Raw genomic sequence first — 22,992 nt, forward strand, 5'->3', positions numbered from 1 at the left:
AAAAAATTTAACTGTCTGTTCTCACAGAGATAATTTTTTTTTGAGATAAAATTTTAGCTAATGCCTGTCCCTGGAATAGCCAATGCATTTTAGAGTGATATGGCAAATCCTCACTGACTACCTTGCTTTCAACTTCATCATGTACTGAAGCCCTGTTGCATTTGCATGAGTACAGTTAATGATACTTATAACTTGTTGCAAAGTGTCACTTTAAATGGTAACCTTCCCACAGATTTTGTAGATGCAAGATAGAATGAAAAGAAATAAGAGCATCTGTATCCATTGATACTGTTTTTTAATCTGTGTAATGAACCTTTCATGTTTTCCTGTCATTGAAGGTACACTGTATGTACATATACTCACTAGATTTACCAAATTCTGTCCAACTTCATGACATTTATCTTGAAAGTTATTGAGAACATCTATTACCCATATTCTGTTTGCAAGAGTGCCCAAAGTAAGTAACTCTTTGTAGCAAAGAAAATCTTCTGTTATGACCCAAATGAAGTATATTAATATGTATAAAACCTGTGCCAAGTCAGTAGCATTAGTTGATTCATCAAAGCGAATAATATATATTTTCCTTTTGAAGTATTGGCATGAAGTTGTTCTGTTAAGTTAAAGGCTAATTCATGCTCTGATCAGTTATTGGTTTTCCTTGAAAGAGGCAGTTGTTTGTACTTTGAAATGCTGTTAGGGTCTAAGCAGCCTATAATTTTAACAATGTATTCTTTCATAATTTTCACATTACTGAATGACTTTCCTCCCCCCCCCCCCCCAGTATATTAGCTGCTTTATAAATTGCTTTTGTGGCATTATTTCCAGGTATTACTGCTGCTTGTAAGAATTATCTTTGCTTTTGCTTTTCATCTTTTAATTCAATACCACTTTTTGTGCCTCTCCCTCTAGTTTAAAATATCTGTGGTCCTTATGAGTGTTAATAATGCTGATGAGTATTAAATTTCTTTAATGTTGATATTACAGTATCACAAGCAAGCAAATCATCTTAACAGAAACAAGATAGTACAGCAGTTCCCAGTCCTCCTTAAAACATCTATTTTCCTTCAGCATTCTCTTCTTTGACATGAAGGACTGTTAAGCAGGCAATTAAAAAATACTGCCAAGCTGTGCAACTATTCACAAATTCCACTTCAAACAGAAATCAGTACACTGCTGTCAAAAGCTGATAACAGGCCGGTGTACTTGACCTCCATAAACTCTCACCAACCAGCCTCAGATGGTAGTAGCACCAGTCAGGTGGGAGGAGTTAGAACTATCATATTCTGCATGTATAATGCACACCATGTTTTTGGCCCAAACTTTCAGGAAAATACCCCTCGAGAAAGTGAGTAGCTCTCAGCAGGGAGACATATCTGGGGAGGACTAATGCTCCCCTGATAAATATGTAGATAGTACCACCCTCCCACAGCTGCCTGCTCTGTGAAAGCTGCCCTTTTCTTCCCCCTTGGGAGCTCTTCTTGCCCCACCATGTTGGGGCCACAGCCAAGGTGGCCACGTGCATGGCTGGTAGCTTGGGAAGTTCTGAGGCCGCTTGGCCTGCAGCAGCCAGGCAGGACGCTGGGGCCTGCATGGGGCTCCCAGTCCCCTCCACACAACCGGGCCTTGGGCCTTGTCCCTCACCCCACATGGCCATGGCCCTCCTCACCAGTGCTGCTGCCGCCACCCAGCCCGTCATGGCACTCAGCAGAGCCTGCTCTAGCCTGCTCCCCCTGGATTCTGGATCCTTCTGGACTGAAACTCCATGTGCCAGGTGAGAGAGCATGGTGGTCCCAGGAGGCCCACTGGGCTCCCCACCTCCTGAGCTATTACTACCCATGTACAATGTGCATTCTTATTTTTTCCTAAAAAATTTGGGCAAAAGGTATGCATTATACACAGCAAAGTCATGAACATAACAGCCCTTATAGCTTACTAATGTTCTAATTGTGTTGGTCAATCTGGGAGGATTATTTTGTTGAAACTTACTTTTTTCTTTGGTGTTTTAAATACATTCATTTTAAAAATAAAATGAAAATATAAAAGGTGAATAAAAATATATTTTTTTAAAAAAGGATTTGTTCTATAAAATTTAGATTCAGACAGCAGCCTTCAGGACCTAAAAGATCACATGTGCCTTAAGATCACTGGCTCCTTACCCCTGGTGTGGGGATAATTTGCTGAAAGTTTATTAGACAGAAGATAAAGTTGAGGGAGTCAGAGGATTTCTGTATGTACTTTTTTTTAGAATACAAAATTTTTGCTTAAAGTTTGTCATATGTTAACATCTTAAAGTTCTAATCAATTGAAGTAGAAAGAAGAAAACTACTCATTGAGCATTTCTTTTTTTTTTTTTTTAGAGACAGAGTCTCTCTTTATCACCCTCAGTAGAGTGCCGTGGTGTCACAGTTCACAGCAACCTCCAACTCCTGGGCTTAGGTGATTCTCTTGCCTCAGCCTCTCGAGTAGCTGGGACTACAGGCGCCTGCCACAATGCCCGGCTATTTTTTTGTTGCAGTTTGGCCAGGGTGGGGTTCTAACCCGCCACTCTGGGTATATGGGGTTCGTGCCCTACCCACTGAGCCACAGGCGCCGTCCTCATTGAGCATTTCTTAGTGATAGTTTGCACAATTGAAGCATAGAATCAGTAAGTCTAAAGCACGTAATATTCCAAGTTTAGAAATAGTTTGGCTCTCTGTCTTGAATTTTCTCTACCATAACGTCAGTTCAGATAATTATAATAATGATAAATACAATGAAAAGAGTTACTATTATACCCTCCGGGGCAGGAGGTACCTAGCAGTAATACAGAAGAGAGTGCACATTTAAACCTCCACGGCTTATGACAATGTGACCACCTGAGCTTTTGTTTCCTCATCTCTAAAGCAAAGATAATACCACCACATTAGTTTGTAGTGAGGAAGAAGGGAGATTATGTGATGTGCTTTGCATAGTGCCTGGCACACTGTGGGCACTTGATAAATAACAAGTCTTGATCCTGCCATCATTATTGCAGTCTATTTTATGTGGCAGGTTAAAGCATTTCTTCCCAAGGGAATCTGTCAGTCAGGCCACTCCTGGACAGCCAAGTACTATGGCAGGATAAGGCCTGTAAGCTGTGGCTTGTGCCACATGGCCTCCTGCCTTGCTAGTGTTCAGCCTTGTCAATCTCTAGCTTAGTTCCTGGCTGCCAGAAGGGGAGATTTCTGCTCCTCACTGTGGGGGTGGAGCCTCGGTTCAGTCCAGAGGATCTGCCAGAGTTTCTAGGCTGGTCTTTAATTAGGTGGCATAGGTCACTGTCCGAGTTCAGATGGAGTTTAAATCCAGTTGTGACTCTTTGATGTGAAGCAGCGCCTGTGATGGTGAATCTACTTTCTATTTTCCGCAAACATGGAGGCCGTCCGCTGTACTGCTGGTATAAGTGGAGCTCTCCTATTCAGGGCTGGGTACCAGCACGATGATGGACCATCTGCATCATCCCCAAACCTCAGGATAACTGTTTGCCTTAAATTGTTCATCTCTCTCTCTCCCTTTCTTTTACAAAAGAAAAATGGTACCTTGTCTTTAACCAACAGGTTTTACTAGTTGCGGTTCAGGGGAAATTTTTTGCCACTAAGTAATGCCCTTCTAGATATTAGTGAGGTTTGTGTGTACCGTGGTTTCTTTTCTGGCCAGGCACAAATTTTGTGTTTAGTAATAAAAATGTGTCTAGCGCAATACTAGGCACTGTGGAGAAATAAATACAGAGCAAAAAGCAACTAATAATAGAATACTAGAAGCAACCAAGTGTCCATCAACAGGAGTATGGTATACTCCTACAATGGAATACTATTCATTCATAAAAAAATGTTAACTGTTGATACCATGGTGACGTAGATCAACCTGAAAAGCATTATGCTAACTAACAGAAGCCAGATTCAAAAGAGTATATACCATATGAACATGTGATAATACTAATCTGTGGTGAAGAAAAAGCATTCCCACCCTCTCAGAGTCAGTGGTGGGAAATGACTGGGAAGGGACCCAGAGGAATGAGATTTCTGAGATAGTGGTGATAGTCTGTATCTTGATGGGGGTTATATTACAAAGGTGAATGCGTTTACCAAAATTCATCTAATGACTCACTTAAGATCTGGGCGTTTCATTAATTTTACCTCAAAAAGAACCATAAACAAATACTGAACTCTAGTTAATGATATGCAGGCCAAAGTATTTAAGGGTAAAGTATATGGATGTCTGCAGCCTACTTTGAAATGCATCAGAAAAGAAGATGGGCTGATGGAAAAAGAGAGAGAGAGATGGAGTAGAGGGGTAGATGGATACGTATGTGATAAAGCAAACAGTGCTAAATGAATGGTCCTTGAAGAATCTAGGTGGAGGGGTGGAAGGTATCTGGGGTTCACTGTATAATTCTTTCACCTTTGTTGTATGTTTGAAATATTTCATAATAAAAAGTAGAAAAAGGGTGGCGCCTGTGGCTCAAGGAGTAGGGCACCAGTCCCGTATGCCGGAGGTGGCGGGTTCGGACCTAGCCCCGGCCAAAAACCAAAAAAAAAAAAAAAAAAAGAATATAAAAGGTAGAAAAAGAAACAGAGAGTAATTCTCAGCCTGGGTTTCCAAGCAGGAGTGGCCAGGCCGAGAGCTCCAGTGGCCTCTTCAGGTCATTGGTCACCATGGTTCTGCCAAACAGTTGACTCCTAGTTATTGTCTAAACACAACCAGACTGAACATAAAACATGTCAAATCATATCTCTTGGTTTTGTAAGGGCTTTGCCCATATTTTAAAAACAGGTAAGGAAAAATGTCTGCAAACTTCATGCACTGGCACCCTCTTTTGCAGCAGTGTGAGATGGGAACTGGACCTGGCTTACCTTTGAGATGGAGCTGGTTCTGTGTTTCCCAAGCTGGAAAGTGGCTGTAGAGCTGGAGGGGTGGGCTGGTTTATTGCTCAGTTGGACAGAGGGCAGAGCAAAGCTGACTATGAGGAAGTAGGCTGGTCCTTTTTCCCTGGAGCGTGAGTCTGTGAGGCATCCAGGACTTCCTTGCTTGCCTGGGGCACCAAGTCCCCAAGAAGGAGGGAGCTCATCGGGCTAGACTCTAGCCGTTCGATTCTCCCATCTGCCACGTGGCCTTGCCCATCAATGCCCTCATAGTGTCTTTGCCTCTGCTCTTGTTTCCAGAGGTTGGAAAATAAAGAACCAGAAGCCGGGAAAGGAGTGGGCGGGCTCTGCTCCCACCCTCAGACATAGATAACGTCTTGGTTTCCTCTCCAGGTGATCGTGTGGCCATTGAGCCTGGGGCTCCCCGGGAAACTGACGAATTCTGCAAGAGGGGCCGGTACAACCTCTCGCCATCCATCTTCTTCTGTGCCACCCCTCCCGATGACGGAAACCTCTGCCGGTTCTACAAGCACAGCGCAGACTTCTGCTACAAGTCAGTGCCCACGGCCCAGCCGGGCCACCTCTTTCCCTCCATTTGTTGATGAACTTTCTTTTAGTTTCTCATGGTGATTTCATTAGTCTTTTTAGCTCATAATTCCAAATTCAAAGCATCCCCCCAGCAGCTGGTCCTTCTTGGAGGCATTGATGGAAGGTAGCCTCACTAGGGATAAGACTGACTCACAGGAGTTGATTTTGGTCCTTCAGTCCAACTTTCCCTCACCTAGAGCAACAATGAAAATTGTTGCTGAAGTTACTCACTCTTTCCAGTCGTTCTGGAGAGACATCACCATGGTTCACCCTCCATTATTGGTTTCCACTGCAGCCACCAGAGAGGGAATCGACAACAACAGTGTCCTCAACAGTAGTAACACAGTGACAGCAAGACTGTGGATTAGTGAGAGGCACAGTGTGGTGCCAGGGTGTGAGCTCTGGGACCCTGAATCCACTCCCTCCTAACTAGTGACTTTGGGGATATGATCTAACTTTCCTCTGTTTCTTTTTCATGTAACTACCAGAATATTAAATAGGCAATGCAGCAATGAAGGTAAAGTCGTAATGATTATTACCACAAGTCTGCCCTTATGCTAAGCAGTGCTTTGCATGTCTTTTTTTTTTTGGTAGAGATAGAGTTTCACTTTATCGCCCTCGGTAGAGTGCCATGGCGTCACACGGCTCACAGCAACCTCCAACTCCTGGGCTTAGGCGATTCTCCTGCCTCAGCCTCCCGAGCAGCTGGGACTACAGGCGCCCGCCACAACGCCCGGCTATTTTTTTGTTGCAGTTTGGCCGGGGCTGGGTTTGAACCCTTCACCCTCGGTATATGGGGCCGGCGCCTTACCGACTGAGCCACAGGCGCCGCCCTGCATGTCTTATCTTATTTAACCTTCACAAAATAATGGTCAGGTAGGCACCATTCCTGCAGTTTTATGAAAGGGTTAACTGAGGCAGAAGGAGGCCAATTGACTCAGGCACAGAGCACAACCAGGAGTCAAACTGGGTTCTGTCTGATTCTTAATCTCCTGCCCTGTACCCACTATCTTACCTTTCCCACTCTCTCCCTGAAACAGTTTTGGGGTGAAGTTGTGTCTGGAAGGAACAAAGTGCTGCACCATCTGTGTGGGCTCAGCTGTGGAGCTCTAGGGTGTTGATGTGCTGTGCTCCCTCTGACCAGACCCAGGTGTGCTTTCCTCCCACCCCAGCCTAGCACAGGTCGTGGCTGTCAGCCAGGATGGGGCTTGCCTGATAGAGGCCAGGTGCCGGTCACAGGAGCAGTCTGACAGATCTGAGTTTTCCTAGTGCCCACTGGAAGCCTTGAGAGGAGTCACAGGCCAGAGACCTTGTGATGTGTTTAAGTCAACACTTGAACTTGCTCTAGAAGAAAGCAGGTTATGTGGGCAGAGTCCACTTTTCAGCAAGTGGTTCCTGAATCAGCCCATCTTTTTCTAGGCCCTTTCCTAGTCAAGACACTAAACAACATCTTCACAAAAGGCAGAAGAGCATCATGGTAAAGCCCAAGACTAACCACTGGTCTCTGCCATTTACAACAACTATGTGACCCTGTGCAAGTTACTTACATTTTGTAACCTTAATGTCCTTTCCTGTGAAATAGAGATAGTAACAACACCTCCCTCGCATAATTATTGATGAAATTCAATGAAGAAGGCATATTAAGGCTCATCGTCCGTAGCACAGTGGTTATGGCGCCAGCCACATATACTGAGGCTGGTGGGTTAGAAACCAGCCTGCTAAACAACAATGACAACTGCAACAACAACAACAAAAGATATCCAGGCATTGTGGTGGGAGCCTGTAGTCCCAGCTACTTGAGAGGCTGAGGCAAGAGAATCACTTAAGCCCAAGAGTTTGAGGTTGCTGTGAGCTATGACACCATGGCACTCTGCTGGGGGCAACATAGTGAGACTCTGTCTCAAAAAATTTTTTTTAAAAAGGCATATTAAGTAGCCAGCATGAGGTCTAACACATAGTAGGTACTTGATAAATGGTACCATGCTATGTCATAGCCATAGTCTTGTGGTCTGTGTGGGTACAGAAGGATTATGCCTGAAAAGGATCCTTGTGCTGGCAGTTTGCAGGAATAGTAGGGTCAGGAGTGGAGGATGGATATTGTGGTTGGTGATAATAGTGGGAAGGACGATGACAACCGAGGAGGGTCTGGGGGCTGTGCAACCCTGCCTCCTCTCCTCACCGGGTTGTTTTCTGCCTATGTCCCAGGCCAGCCCTGAACCCAAACCCTCCTCTCTGATCTCTTTCTAAGGATTCCTACACAGCCTCCTTGTTTTCCTACCTACCTATCCTATTTTCTTTCTTTCTTCTCTCTTTAAGAGACAGGGTCTCACTCTATCATCCAGGCTGAAGTGCAATGGTATCATCATAACCTACTGTAACCTTGAACTGGCCTCAAGCCATCCTCCTGGCTGGGCTCCGCCTCCCAGAACACTGAGCTTATAGGCATGAGCCACTGCAGCCAGCCCTACCTATTTTCTTTCTTTCTGCTCCCCCTTGGCTTCTTGAGCATCCTTTACTTCATTTTGCCTGTTCCCTGAACACTACTATAAAAACCACCAAGTTGCCCTATCTTCCCTGGTATTTATAAAGTCATGGAAGGTTAGAGCTGAGAGGAAACTTAGAGGCCTCTTCTAATGGACAAGTTTGGGAAGGAGGCCCCAGTGACTCTGCTAAGATCAGTGACAGAGGGACCGGGCCCTAGTACTCCTAATCCCCATTCCTGCCTCCTTGCTGGGTGGCTTTCCCACATGGTTGGCTGCACTGGGTGCAGGTGGGATGAGGCAGCATCTGCTGACTTGAGAGAATACTTTCCCAGATAACAACACTCTTGGGCGGTGCCCATTGCTCAGTGGGTAGGGCGTTAGCCACATACACTGAGGCTGGTGAGTTTGAACCCAGCCCTGGCCAGCTAAAACAATGACGACAACTACAACAACAACAAAAAAATAGCCTGGTATTATGGTGGGCACCTGTAGTCCCAGCTACTTGGGTGGCTGAGGCAAGAGAATAGCTTGAGCCCAGGAGTTTGAGGTTGCTGTGAGCTGTGACCCATGGCACTATACCCAAAGCAACAGCTTGAGACTCTGCCTCAAAAAAACCCCCACAAAAAAAAAAAAAAAAAAACCCCACACTCCACTACCTTGCCCAATCCCACCTCTCCTTGGTGCAATTCAAAGGCTGCCCTTAGCTGAGATCCATCAGAGGCTCCACGGGAGGCCTGATATAGAGGGGCAGGAGTGTCCGACAGCCTGTGGTGGAGGCCCTGGAGAGAGTTTGGAAATCTTCATAATTTCATTTTTAACTTTTTCCCTTATGTAGAATTGATGCCTGCAGGGCAAGTAGAAGGATTGTGAATTAGAGAGGAGGAAATGATGAGAGAGAAGCAGAGGGGAAGGGAGAAGAGGGTAGTGGCCACCAGGCCACTGAAGGCCTTGGGAGTTATTTTAGCTAGGGCTGGGGACAGTGACAGGAAGACCCTGTAAGTTATACTGTTAAAGACTGGGAACAGTGGCAAAAGGATCATGGGGATGAGCACATGGGTTGGTTCCCACTTTATTGCTCTTTAGAACTTGAGAGTTTCCATGTCCCTGAGTGTGGAGGTTTGGGGGCCACCGGGGAAACACCGGGCAGTGAGGAACTAGCAGGAACTAGATATTAGCTACACAGAGCTGCCTGTACCAAGAGGCAGCTAATGTGGGACAGAGGAGGTGGAATCAGGAGACGTGGATTCAAGTCCTGCTTTCTCGCTCCTTAGCTTCATAACCTCCACAGAGCTCCTAACGTCATTGGGCTGCAGTTTTCTCTTCTGTAATATTAGTTAAAAATAAAGCCTGCCCTTCCTGCCCAACAGGGTGATTGTAAGGAGTTAATGAGATAAAAGCTGAGAATGCTCTCTAATCTGTAAAGGTATATGGAGATGTTTGCTGTCATCACCAGTGGGATTGTTGATAGGGTCGAGAAGCCAGTGGAAGTGAAAACCTAGAACCCAGTGGTGAAGGTGACACCACACGTAATCAGCTATATGGAACAGTCCCTCCCCCCATCTTAACCAGTGCTGGGACAGCTAGGCAGCTGTTGTCATCAGATGTGTTCTTCCGGAATGTATAATGGGGACGATAGACAGAGGGGTGCCTGCTGCTAAATCGCCCTGTGCAAAGCTGCTGATAGTTAAGATTGTTTGCCAAAGGGAAACCAGAAAGGCTGTAGGTTTGAGGAGCAGATGAGATGCTGGAACATGGCTATGTTAACTCCTTGTTAAATGGACTTTTCATTTATTAATGACAACCACCATACCTTACCTTCGATAGCACATTCAAGAAAACATAATGTGTTTACATTTACTGAAATGATTTCTCCAAAGAACACTGTTTTCAGAGGGAGACAGTATGACATGGATTCTGGAATATGACATATTTGGCTTCTACTTTGAACCCTTTGGGCCCCTCACTAGCTTTGAACATTTGCATCAAGTAATTTAACTCTCTGAGCTTTAGTCTCTTCATTTGTAGAATGGGAATGATAGCACCTACCATAAAACTGTTCTTAAAAGAGTGAATGTATGTAAATTGCCTAGCACATTGCCCCACATACAAGCTCAATTTATTATACATGGTAGTAACCTTGGACCTTGCAATATGGTACTATTGTATTACATTAACTCAGAGGATCTAACGTGTATATTGAATGACTCTCAGGCTTCCTGATAATGTCACCTATGAGGAAGGGGCCCTGATTGAGCCACTGTCTGTGGGAATCCATGCCTGCAAGCGAGGTGGAGTCACTCTGGGGAACAAGGTCCTTGTGTGTGGAGCTGGTAAGAAACAGACAACATCCTGGCTATGGAGTCTTTGGGAATATGGGGACCCCTCTGCCTAGCTCATTCCCCTTCCAAGAGCTAGGATTGGTCCTAGAATCCTCCTGGGGAGGGGAGGATTACAATGTCCCGTTCCCTTAGTAGCCAGCACTTAGCTAAATAAACAAATATCTGCAGATATGATAGTAGCTGATGCTATATTTTCTGGGCAACATAACATATTTTTTTTTTTAAAGAATGAGTCTTGTGATTATTTGTTAACCCTTAACAGGAAACTAGGGAAATATTTTTGATAAAAAGAGAAGGAAAACTTTGGGAGCTTTGATATTTAATATCATACCAGAGAAGTGAATGGCCTAGTCCCACCCATGCATGAGGTAGACCTCACTCCTGGCCAGTGGAAAGTGCACAGTCCATGAGCCGTCACTCTGCCTGCAACACGGGTGTGGGGCGTTGCCTTCTCTGCCTGTTTCCAGCCACCTGGAGCAGGTCCTCATGGCCTCAGACGGAATCATTCTAGGCTTCTAACTACTGGTGACCCAGACAGTACACTCACACCCGCTGTGGGTGTGATCTGGTGTTCTTCATAGTCCCTTGTGAATGATTTTCTTTGTCAAGTAAGTAATTACAAGGCTTCCTAAGAAGGGTGGAGGATGTGGAGCAGACTTTGCCTCATTGAGCAAGTAGACTACAAGACTCTAGTGACAGTCTTTTAAAAAATGCGTACATAGTACCTTTTTGCCATAGAAAAGAAAACGATTTAATAAATCATACCTACCATACACAGGCAAGCATGTGCGCACACACACACACACACACACATATCACCATTAGCCCTAGGGAACTACTGTCAATACTTTGATTTAGAGCCACGTGCAGTGGCTCACACCGTAGTCCCAGAACTTTGGGAGGCAGAGGCAAGAGGATTGCTTGTTCAGGAGTTTGACACCAACCTGGGCAACGTAGTGAGACCCCATCTCTGTGAAGGATAGAAAAATTAGCCAGGTGTGGTGGTATGTGTATATAGTTCCAGCTACTTGGGAGGCTGAGACAGGAAGATCACAGAGTTATGGCATAGGTTTTAATAACTGTGCGTAGTTGTTTTTTTTTTAACCACCCATTTTTGGACATTTCAAGCATTATTTTCCAATGTTTTGTGTTCTGGGAAAACTTTCCAAATTCTTTTCAAGGGGTGTGTACCAAAAGCAAATCCCCAAATGTGTTCTGGTTTTCATATTAAAACCACAGCGTCGGGCGGCGCCTGTGGCTCAGTCGGTAAGGCGCCGGCCCCATATACCGAGGGTGACGGGTTCAAACCCGGCCCCGGCCAAACTGCAACCAAAAAATAGCTGGGCGTTGTGGTGGGCGCCTGTAGTCCCAGCTATTCGGGAGGCTGAGGCAAGAGAATCGCTTAAGCCCAGGTGTTGGAGGTTGCTGTGAGCTGTGTGAGGCCACAGCACTCTACCCGAGGGCTATAAAGTGAGACTCTGTCTCTACAAAAAAAAAAACAAAAAAAAAAACCCACAGTGTCATCTAGCACACAGATATTGTGGGGAAGCAGATGGTCTCAGGCTAATTCTTGGACACCTGGAGATCCTGAAGCTGCCCAAGCAGCTGGATCAACCCAAGGAGCCAGCGCACTTCAGGGCACCCTCCAGGGCGATCCTCACTGGGCACCTAGAAAGTATATGTCTTTCCCTGGGGAGCTGTGACAGGTTCTCACAAAGGTGGGATTCAAAGAGAAAACAGGAAAATGTGGCCTGACTCTCTGAGACTTCTTATTCTGTGAATAAGTATGTATTTCCTTGAATCCTTTTGGTTCTTTGAGACTATCTCCATGTTGTACCCAAGAGTAAGTGGAAATTTTCTAGCTCTTAAGCTGGAGAGGTTTAAATGCAAGCCAGCACTAGGAGCATGCTTGGGGAGAGAATAATTCCTCACACATTCATTCTGTTCTGCATTCAGTGAGCACTTGTTAAGGTCTTTTTCTTCTGGGTACTGGAATAGATGCTAGAGACATACAAAAGATACAACCCAGACAAGGGGGAGAGCAGATGATTCAGATTTCACAAACATGTCCTGTTTTCTTCTTTCTTTAGGGCCAATAGGGCTGGTCAATTTGCTTGTGGCCAAAGCAATGGGAGCAGCTCAAGTAGTGGTGACTGGTAAGGTTTTCTTCGTTGTAAATCTTCTTGAGGGGGAAGCAGCAGGACCTGCAGTTTGGGTCAGAGCCATGAGGTCCTAGGTTTCTAAAGGGGCTCTTTCTCCTCCATCCTGGGTCTCAGGGTTGAAAAGGCCACTCAGGGGATGACCAACTCAAAGCTCAGCATGAGGCTCTCCTGAGAAGGGCAGGGCTGGCTGCTGTGGAGAAGAGGCCACAGTGGCTCATTGTGGGTGGTCCTCCACAGCCCACACTACCCCCTGCTCCTAAGAGGAGGCTCATCCCTGCTGTGTTTGTGTGTGTGGGGGGGAGGTGGTGGTGTGTGTAATACGCATGTAAGGGGGTATCTTTGTGTGAGGCGTTGTGTGGTATGGGTGGGCGATGTGAGAGCAGTGTGAGTATGTGCGTGCAAGGAGTTACCTGTGAGAATGTGTGGGGTGAGCAGTGTTGTGTGGTTTGTGGGGATGTGGGAGGGCATGCATGTTTTGTGTGTGTGTGTCTGTGTAGCTGTGCAGGATGTATGGCAGTATGTGAGGGTGTAAGAATATGAGTGTTTGGCTCAATGACACTACTCATGGCACCAGAACTTTATTGCGGCTTGGTCATCAGTTTCCTGGTTCAAAGGAGATTTTTTTCACCTTTAGATCTGTCTGCTTCTCGGTTGTCCAAAGCCAAGGAAGTGGGGGCCGATTTAGTCCTCCAGGTCTCCAAGGAGAACCCTCAGGACATCGCCAGCAAAGTGGAAGGTCTGTTGGGGTGCAAGCCGGAAGTCACCATTGAATGCACTGGGGCGGAGGCCTCTATCCAGACGGGCATCTACGTGAGTAGGACAAGGGCAGCTTGGGGGAGCCAGAGTAGGAGAGTGGACAGGGAAGAGGGAGGAAACCCGTGACCACACAGAATTAACTCAATTCTTCTCTTAGCATCTCTGTTTTCTCATTTCTTGTGTGCCTTACATCCTGATTGTGTGTCAATTTGAGGTTCAAATGGGGTAACAAATATTTGTGGTCCTTGAAAAATGCTAAGTGACCCGAAGGTGTGCCTTTGGGATGCAGTTGCTTTCATAATCATATGTACGATCCTAAAAGTGTAGTTACCACTTTTATTAAGATGATAAGCAGGAAGAACGGAGAACAATGCCTTCCTTGAATGTGGGAAATCCCTTCTTGTTTTATTGAGGAAAACTGCACTCTTTGAGTCATGATACAAAGCGAAAGCTATCAATTCAGTTGGTCACAAAAGTGAGGTGATTTTTCAAGGTCACTCTTGGCTACTGCCGTGTTCTCTCCCATAGCTAGGGTTAGATAAGCTGCCAATACCTGAATTTCCCCTCAACTGCCCACCAGCAATTTCTAGGAAGTTGTTGGGGAGTTGGGGATGGGAACAGGGAGTGGCACTAACAGATCAAAGTGTGGAGAAAGGAAGGGAAAAAGGATAATTTCTAGGCTCTGAGTCCTACTACATGCCAGGGGGTAGGCATTTGCTGAGCACTTTGCAAATATGATACCTAATCTGCCCAATAGCCCTGAAAATCAATTATCATTTTACACCAGAAGAGTTGTGGTTTGCTTCAGGTAAGTCACCATGACTTTGCCTCTGCCTTGAGCAAACCACAGTACGTGGAGTTAGGCTCAAGCCTAGCCCTGCCTGGCCCCAGGGCCTGAGCTTCCCCAGCTGTCCTGCTGCTTAGGAGTTGTGCCCAAACCACAACTGTGCAAGGGTGGGAAGGGCTGGGCAGAGGAAGGTAGCAGGCAGCTGCCACTACAGGGGATTCCCACCCCTGTCTCCCAGACAGCATCATACAGCAGCACGGGCTTCCTCCTTCCTTCTGAGTCAGAACGGTTCATGGGCAAGGACACTCCGCAGCACCCGAGGCCAGCTGGGCATACTAGTCCTCAAGTTGCTTGGCACGCCCTCAAGCCTGGCACCCAGCCAAGCTGCCTTCCTTTCTCCTATCAAGGTTCCCAGTGACACTAGGGGCTGAGGAAGTGGTGAGGTGGGGGAACAGGTGACACTTTGGCCCTGTCCTGAGTTTCAGCCGGAGTCAGCCAGCCCTCTGCCTGCTGTCAGAGACAATGGCCACTATGTGGGAAAGAGCAAAGAGAACCCAAAATTCAGAGAGGGATAGTGGGTCTGTGTATGACACATCTACCCATAGCATCTCATAGGTACCTGCGATGTGCCAGGTTCTGAGCTGGGCATTTTAAGGGCTGTGGCAACAAGTGAGGTATACCTACTTTCTTCAAGTTGTTGTTAGGCAGGTCAGTGACTTCCATTTCGCAGAGAGGCTGCATAAGCTAAAGTACTTAAAGGATGAAGTTTTCCTTCCTCTTCTGCCCTTCCTTTAAAGATTTTGGAATAGCTGGCATTTCCTGCTGTTGGTAGTGGGTGTCTGGTTGCCGGGCTACCTGAGGTAGGTGTGGAGGTGAATGTGACTCAAGGGCCTCACTGGGCCTTAAATAGTGTCTCTCCTGACGTGAGGAGTGGAGCCGTCATGCATGACAGGTGCCGTAGAATGCTCCAGGCCACCAAGGGGCAGGTCAGCAGTGGCACCAAATATGGACATATCTGACCTCCTGCCAGGTCACAACTGGATAGTGTTTGTGAGGAGACGTGACAGTTGCCTTGGGGTAGAACTGATGTCATCATCCCCTTGGTGCAGAGATCACACCCACTGGATGATGGCCCAGAAGACTGAGCATTCCTTGACCTGTGGGTTAGCAAACTTCTGACCTGGCAGCTTGGGTTGGTCATTGGTGGTGTTCCTCTCTTCCCCAGGTCAAGAGGCAGTGCTGATGGGGAAACAGTTACCCTAGAACTCTAGGTACCACAGCTCAAAAGCAGCAATGCCAGGGTCATCCCCACACTACTCAAACCCTAAATTCTGCCTCCTCTTACTCACAGCACTGCAGGGCTCACCCCATGGTGTATTCTTCTTCTCAGAGATGGTGGCTGTGATGGGTGCCTTTTTGTAGCTGTACCATTTAGCTCTTACCTTTCTAAGGCCTTTAGATTTAATAAGTGCTTGCTGCTGCTTCTAACTATAATGAAAACGTAGCCTGAATAAATTGTCAATTTTTCTGTCTCTCAACATTGAGCACAGTAATCCCAGAACACTCTAGAGCAGGCACAACATTCACATGGAATTATGTGGCAATCATCAGGAGAAATTTCACTGCCACCTCTGACCCACTCCAAGGAGGGAACTGATAAGGCAGATAAACATTCCAGGAAGACAATCCATTATGATTGGGATGAAACAGAAATGTTTCTTTTTTTCTTTCGTTTTTTTTTTTTTTTTGAGACAAAGTCTCACTCTGTTGCACTGGGTAGAGTGCCCTGGCATCATAGCTCACCACAACCTCAAACTCTTGGGCTCAAGCGATCCTTTTGCCTCAGCCTCCCGGGTTGTTGGTACTACAGGCACCCACCACAATGCTGGCTAGCTTTTCTATTTTTAGTAGAGACAGAGTATTAATCTTGCTCAGGCTGGTCTTGAACTCCTGAGCTCAAGCAATCCACCCTCCTCTGCCTCCCAGAGTGTAGGATTACACTGTAGGATTATAGGAATGAGCCATCATGCCTGGCTGAAAACAAAAATGTTTCTAACTGCCAGCCTGCACATAAAAATTCATTTTTAAGGCTCAGCACCTGTGGCTCAAGTGGTTAAGGCGCCAGCCACATACACCTGAGCTGGCAGGTTTGAATCCAGCCTGGGCCCGCCAAACAACAATGACGGCTGCAACCAAAAAGTAGCCGGGCATTGTGGTGGGCGCCTATAGTTCCAGCTACTTGGGAGGTGGAGGCAGGAGAATTGGTTAAGCCCAGGAGTTGGAGGTTGCTGTGAGCAGTGATGCCAAGGCACTCTACCCAGGGCAACAGCTTGAGGCTCTGTCTCAAAACAAACAAAAAAAATTCATTTTTTAACTATGGAATTCCAATAGCCCTCCCCATTCGTATGATGCTCAATAGTTTTTCCATCACTGGTGAGCTAAGAGGGTGGCTCCTTAGAGGTTTGCGGAGGGGCGTCCGGAGGAAGAACAGATACTGAGATGTGGAAGTAGCTGACGCTTGTATCTGGTACTGAATTTGTAAAGCTTTGATGCTCCCACTGTGCCTGGTTCTCTATTGGTCAGGTGTATTATTTCACATCTTTAAAGAAGATAATGTTTACTCTGCTGCTCTGGTGAGTTTGGTTGACCTGTTGAAGAGTTCAGTGGTATAGCAAGAACCCTGTTCTCTGGAATTTTTGGATACCAAGCAGATGCAACTAGAAGACATTTGTGTAACAACAGTGTGTTATTGTGAGTGGGAAGTCTGTGTTTTCTTATCTTTTAGGTTTGCTTATTTTTTTTTTTTTACATGTAAGTAAATATTTGTTGGTTGAATGCAAGGAAAATTGAATATAACTTTTAAAAAACATTTTTTGAGTGGGGGTTGCTTGTTTTGATCACCTCTTCAGGCCACTCGTTCCGGTGGGACCCTGGTGCTTGTGGGGATGGGCTCTGAGATGACCACTGTACCCCTTTTGCATGCAGCCATCCGGGAGGTGGATATCAAGGGCGTGTTTCGATACTGCAACACGTGAGTATGTTGTGGGTGAGCCCACGTGGCCAGGCTCCAGCCAGACCAGGGCAGGCCCCACACTGCCTTTGGGACCAATAGTCTCTGCCTGTTTATTTGTGAAGGTCACTCCCTGGCCACAGTGACAGCCATGTGATATGATAGGGATCCAAAGAGAGAACATTTACTCCTAGTTAAAGAATGGGAGAGACACGAAGACAAAGGGAGGGCCGGATAGAGGGGGAAGGCGAGTTTGAAGCATGCTGTTAGAAAGTGTCTTCCACTCATCACTTGGCCTCTCTCTTTTCCATTTCCTTAAGTAGTCCAGTCTCCATTTTTTCCTTTAAAGGTTAAAATCAAGTCCTATGGCCCCCATTCCTGAGCCCAAGAGCCCCCCTAGGCAAGCCCAACGGTTTTACTTCACCCCATCCATGTTCTGCAGTTCCACCCTCCCCCTGCTGGGGCCCTCTGTCTGGGACATCCTTCCCAGCAGTGTCTCTTACTCCCAGCTTAGAGTCTGTATCACCATGCTCTCAGCATAGCACCAGTTTTCCAGCAAAATCTGCCAAGCAGAGCTGCCAATGGGTATGGCTGGATTACCTGGTGCTGCCTCCCTGCAGCTTGTCTGCCTTTTCTCAGTAGCCTCCACAACATGCCTTCAGGCCAAAGAAATTGTAGGCTTCATAGTAGATATGGCAGAGTGAGGGATGGGGGCAATTACAAGCAGGATCTGTATCCTGAATTGCAAGCCATGAGGTCCCTTCCTCCATTGTTGGTCTGTAAAATTGACTTTGCAGAATTACAGCACTATAAATAAATATGGCCAAGCTGAGCTTGTGCCTGGTAGTTTTGGGGACCTGGCTTTTTCATCCTCGAGGCTAAATGCAACACTTGTGATCTTTTACAGGTGGCCAACGGCGATTTCAATGCTTGCGTCCAAGGCTGTGAATGTAAAGCCCTTAGTTACACATCGGTTTCCTTTGGAGAAAGCTCTGGAAGCTTTTGAAACATCCAAAAAGGGGTTGGGCCTGAAAGTTATGCTCAAGTGTGACCCTGATGACCAAAATCTCTGATGTTAATTGGACTCACCCTCACCCCCCTCTCTGTACCTCCAGCCCTTATAACTGGAGAAAGGCTCAAAGGCTGGGCCAGGGTAGGTGTGGGTTTTGACGCTGAAGTTTCTTTTGAATGGTAAGAATAATTAATTCTTTAAAAATAGAAAGCTTTAGACTGAGCACAGTGGCTCACACCTGTAATCCTAGCACTCTGGGAGGCCAGGGCAGGTGGATTGCTTGAGCTCACAAGTTCCAGACCAACCTGAGCAAAAGCAAGACCCGGTCTCTACCAAAAAATAGATAAACTGAGGCAAGAGGATCGCTTTAGCCCAAGAGTTGGAGGTTGTTGTGAGCTATGATGTCACGGCACTCTACCCAGGGCAACAGTTTGAGACTATCTCAAAAAAGAAATAAAAACAAAAAAAAAAACCAGAAAGCCTTACCCAGAGGAGTTGTTGTTCCTCCAAGACACAAGTAGGGATCATTTTGGGGAACTTCTTTTCTGAATGACCTGTTTATTCTGAGCAAGTGTCTGGACACTAAATAAGTGTCTGGCTGGCAGGTGCTAGGAAATCCCCTTTTTCCTGGTGTGCCTTCCTTGAGTAAGGGAAGAAATTTGGCTCTTGGGCTCCTGGGTCCGCCTCAGCTAGCCAGGAAGCACATGGGGGCTGAGTTCTGAAGAGATAACTTTGTTAAGACTTATGTGACCCAGAAACTGATTTTTGTGAAAATCTGCCATTCAGGGTCTGGGATGAGGGATTGTCAGCAATTTTAGTTTAGAGTGCAGTGATTCTAGAGATAAGTGCTATTTGGTTTTATAATAAAAGGAGGATAAGAAAAGGAACTAATTTTCTTGGGTCCAGGATAATTTTAAAACCAATCAAATGAATAAAACCAAAATTTTATGTGCGATCAAACCAGTTTGCATCCCCCAAATGTGGCAATCATGAAGGGACTTATCAGCACTTCTTACCTCAAGCTGTCACCCTGGGTAGAGTGCTATGGCATCATAGCTCACAGCAATCTCCAACTCCTGGGCTCAAGCAATTCTCCTGGCTCCGCCTCCCAAGTAGCTGGGACTACAGGCGCCCACTACAACGCCCAGCTATTTTTTGGTTGCAGCCGTCATTGTTGTTTGGCGGGTCTGGGTTGGATTTGAACCTGCCAGCTCAGATGTATGTGGCTAGCGCCTTAGCTCCTTGAGCCATAGGCACCAAGCCTTATCAGCACTTCTTAAAGATTGCTTACTCTTCAATTGCTGGGAATTGCTTTATTTCATTTGCTGAGTGAAGAGCCACCATCCCACCCAACACCACCCACACACACCTACCCGTAGGCACCTTCCTTTATCATTTGACAACCAGGAAGCTGCTGGCTAAGGACTGTTAGAAGGCCTTACATAGTGCCTCTGACTAGCCCAGAAGGGTTTGGTGGGCTCATAAAGCTTCCCCACCCCACAAGATTAGCATCCCCTCCTAGGCTTATTCTCTCTGATGATTATCAGACAGTTCCATTTAATTCTAGTTTTTTTCTTTTCTTTCTTTCTTTTTTTGAGACAGTCTCCTCTTGTTGCCCTTGGTAGAGTCCCGTGGTGTCATAGCTCACAGCAACCTCAAACTCTTGGGCTCAAGCGATCCTCTTGCCTCAGACTCCCAAGTAGCTGGGACTACAGGTACCTGCCACAAGGCCCAGCTATTTTTTAGGGATAGGGGTCTCCTCTTGCTCAGGCTGTCTTGAACTCCTGAGCTCAAGCAATACACCCACCTTGGCCTCCCAGAGTGCTAGGATTACAGGTGTGAGCCACTGAGTTCGACCTTAATTTTAGTTATTATAAACAGAAAATCTTTTCCCTCTTATACCCAGTTAAGACTCTCAATTTCTTTCTGTCTCTTGGAATGATACATATATCTATGAACTTGTCTCATTTTAATTTTGGGATTTTTTTCTATGTAAAATTTGGATCGAAATTATATCATACTTACTGTGACTTTGAGATTGTTAATCAAGAACGAGGATGTAGGCTTGGTGCCTGTAGCTCAAGCGGCTAAGGCGCCAGGCACATATACCAGAGCTGGCGGGTTCGAATCCAGTTCAGGCCTGCCAAACAACAATGACAGCTACAGGGAGGCTACTGTGGCTCAATGGGTGGGGCACCGGCCCCTTATACTGAGAGTGGCAGGTTCGAACCCAGGCCCCTGCCAAACTGCAACAACAACAAAAAAGAATGAGGATGTAGTAGCCATCATATAACTTGGGCTGTAACTTGAATCTCTCATTTTAGTGGCTGGTGAAGGGTGTGTTTAAAGAGGTTCTGGTTTTCTTGTAACTATAGAAGGCCCGTGACCTATGTCTAGACTCTGTCAAACTGCTTTGGGTAATAAATTCTGTTGGTGGTGTCTGACTCCTGCTGCCATTTTATGCCCCTATTTAAGGAAGAATGGATTTAGGTTACCTGTTTCACAAAGGGAAGGATCCCAGGATTTTTGAAGGTGACACATTTTCTACACCAAATATAATTTTGTTGACTTGGACATTTACATGAATCTTCTCTAATGCTCACAGTAAGCTAAATACATGTGATTATTTTGCAGATAAGGAAAATATAAGTACCAGAAAAGAATTTAAGATTAGAGCACCACCCTTAAGTTAACAAGGGAGGACACCAATGCTCAAATTGGGGAAGTGACATGGCAAATTGCACAGTAAATTAGTGCCTGGTCCAGGATTAGGGAGAATCCAGGAATGCTGGCATCAGATCCTTTACAACATGCTGCCTCTCATAGGCCTGATGAGTCCAGACGCAGAGGACAAAGTCTACTCCCCACCCTACTACTCCCACCAAGCTACTACTCCTCCTGATTGGAAGATACACTGAGCCGTCCCGGCAGGAGCACCATCCACCACCTACACACCTTGTGCCTACTTTCAGGTGCCCAGGAAAGGAGTTCAATGCTGACTCAGCCAAGGCTGAGGAGAGGGAAGGGGCAGCGGCTTCATCAGGGAACATCTCATGCCTTGGCAGCACTTCAGTGGGCATTGAGCTCTTGACCAAGCCACTTCACTGCTGCCCCTTCTCCATCCTGCTGCTCCCTGAGTCCTTGGAAGGATTCAGTGTGTGGAGGGGGACGAGAATGGGGCAGACTTGCTTGCCATGCAGGGATAGCCCTGACCAGACCTTGCCACCTATAGTCAGGCCTAGCCTTGGACCTAGCTGTGTGAGCAAGGCTAGATGGGCATTGCATCCCTGTCATTTGGCCTCTGTTCCCTGAGCCTAGGTGTCTCAGGGATATCATGAGCAGAGGGGAGTTCTGGAAAAGGCAAATATCCAATTTGCCCTATCTGCCTCCTTACCTAACATCTGGCTCCACCCACTCTGGGGCAAGGCTCCTTCACACAGATAGGAGAGAAAAGGCATAACTGTTTTGCAAGGAAAAGTGGGAGGGGAAGATGGCCAGAGAACCAAGGATTGAGTCCAGAAGTGACTTCATACCAGCATCTGCTATGGATAAAAGTGGACCACAGGAAAGAATTGCAGGAGCCAATGTGTCCCCTTGGTCCTTTGGAGTCCATGGGCCAGCCTTCCCCTTCTACCATCAGATGTTCTGTAGGGTCCTTCCCATCCTCCCTCCCTAGAGCTGGTAGTACCAGTTGGGTGGGGTCCTAAGTATTGACTGAAAGCTAACCAGGTGCCAGGTACTGGTGACAGAGCACACAGGCTGCAGGGCCTCTCAAGGTTGGGGAGTCAGGAATTCGTATTCTTGGTTCCGGGATTGAGTCAATCAATATTGATTGAGCTCTTAGTGGAGGTGGTTGGGCAGCTGGAATGGATTCCTGGGCTTCCTGCAGCCTCTTCCATGCATTTCTACACATATAAGACAAGGACATGTGCTATAAACATAAATGGGAATGTACTTTACCTATTGTTTTTTCATTTTCACTTATGACAGATAAAAACTTAAAAAATCAATTAAATAGGGCGGCACCTGTGGCTCAAAGGAGTAGGGCTCCAGCCCCATATACTGGAGGTTGTGGGTTCAAACCCAGCCCCAGCCAAAAAAATCGCAAAAAAAAAAAAAAAAAATCAAATAATACGTAAATATACCCCCCTAAAACTAATATTGCCTTCATATCCTCTAACACTTAATCAGTCCATGCCAAATTTTAATTATCTAAAAATTTACCTTTTTGCTCTTGATTTGCTGAAATCAGAATCTAGACAGAAGTCTCCTAAGCCTCTTTTTATCTTTTATACCCCGTTTCCCCGAAAATAAGACATCCTCTGAAAATAAGACCTACTTACAGGAAAGATAAGACGTCACCTGAAAATAAGACCTAGCGCATCTTTGGGAGCAAATCTTAATGTGAAACACTGTCTTATTTTCAGGAAAACAGGGTAGTTCTCCCTTCATTTTAGTTTAGGCCCTTACTGTGTCGAAGAAACTGGGTCTTTTTTATTCTAGGTACAGTTTTGCAATCCTGCTTGTTCTCATCTAATAAATGACTAAATTTGTTACTGTGTCAATAATTACATACCTTTTTTTTTGATACAGTCTCACTCTGCTGCCCAGGCTAGAGACCTGTGGTGTCAGCCTCACTCACAGCAACTTCAAATTCCTGGGCCTGCTGCTTCAGCTTCCCAAGTAGCTGAGATTAGCGGTGTTTGCCACAACACCTGGCTAATTTTTCTATTTTAGTAGAGATGGGGTCTTGCTCTTGTTCAAGCTGGTCTCAAACTCCTGAGCTCAAGCAATTCACCCGCCTCGGCCTCCCAGAGTACTAGGATTATGGGCATTAGCCACTTCACCCAGCCACACATCATTATTTTAAACTTCCATAGCCCATTGTATGGATGTACTATCATTTCTAAAGTAAATCACAATATTTTAGGTATTTGGGTAGTTTTTGGAGTTTTGCTCTTATGATGAAGTTTCGATA

The 22,992-nt window shown here is 46.0% G+C and overlaps 1 protein-coding gene across 1 annotated transcript in view; it reads left to right on the forward strand.

The window, feature by feature from the left end:
• Window positions 1–20,458, forward strand: part of SORD (sorbitol dehydrogenase) — a 49,547-nt gene extending 29,089 nt beyond the window's left edge. The window contains exons 4-9 of the mRNA XM_053593468.1: window positions 5,271–5,430; window positions 10,160–10,278; window positions 12,378–12,443; window positions 13,084–13,259; window positions 16,902–17,023; window positions 17,910–20,458. Coding sequence (XP_053449443.1) covers window positions 5,271–5,430; window positions 10,160–10,278; window positions 12,378–12,443; window positions 13,084–13,259; window positions 16,902–17,023; window positions 17,910–18,075 — 809 coding nt within the window. The 3' untranslated portion in view covers window positions 18,076–20,458. The remainder of the gene's footprint in view (window positions 1–5,270; window positions 5,431–10,159; window positions 10,279–12,377; window positions 12,444–13,083; window positions 13,260–16,901; window positions 17,024–17,909) is intronic.
• Window positions 20,459–22,992: the final 2,534 nt, after the last annotated feature.

Source organism: Nycticebus coucang, chromosome 6 (genome assembly GCF_027406575.1).
Source record: "Nycticebus coucang isolate mNycCou1 chromosome 6, mNycCou1.pri, whole genome shotgun sequence".
Classification (NCBI taxonomy): Eukaryota; Metazoa; Chordata; class Mammalia; order Primates; family Lorisidae; genus Nycticebus; species Nycticebus coucang.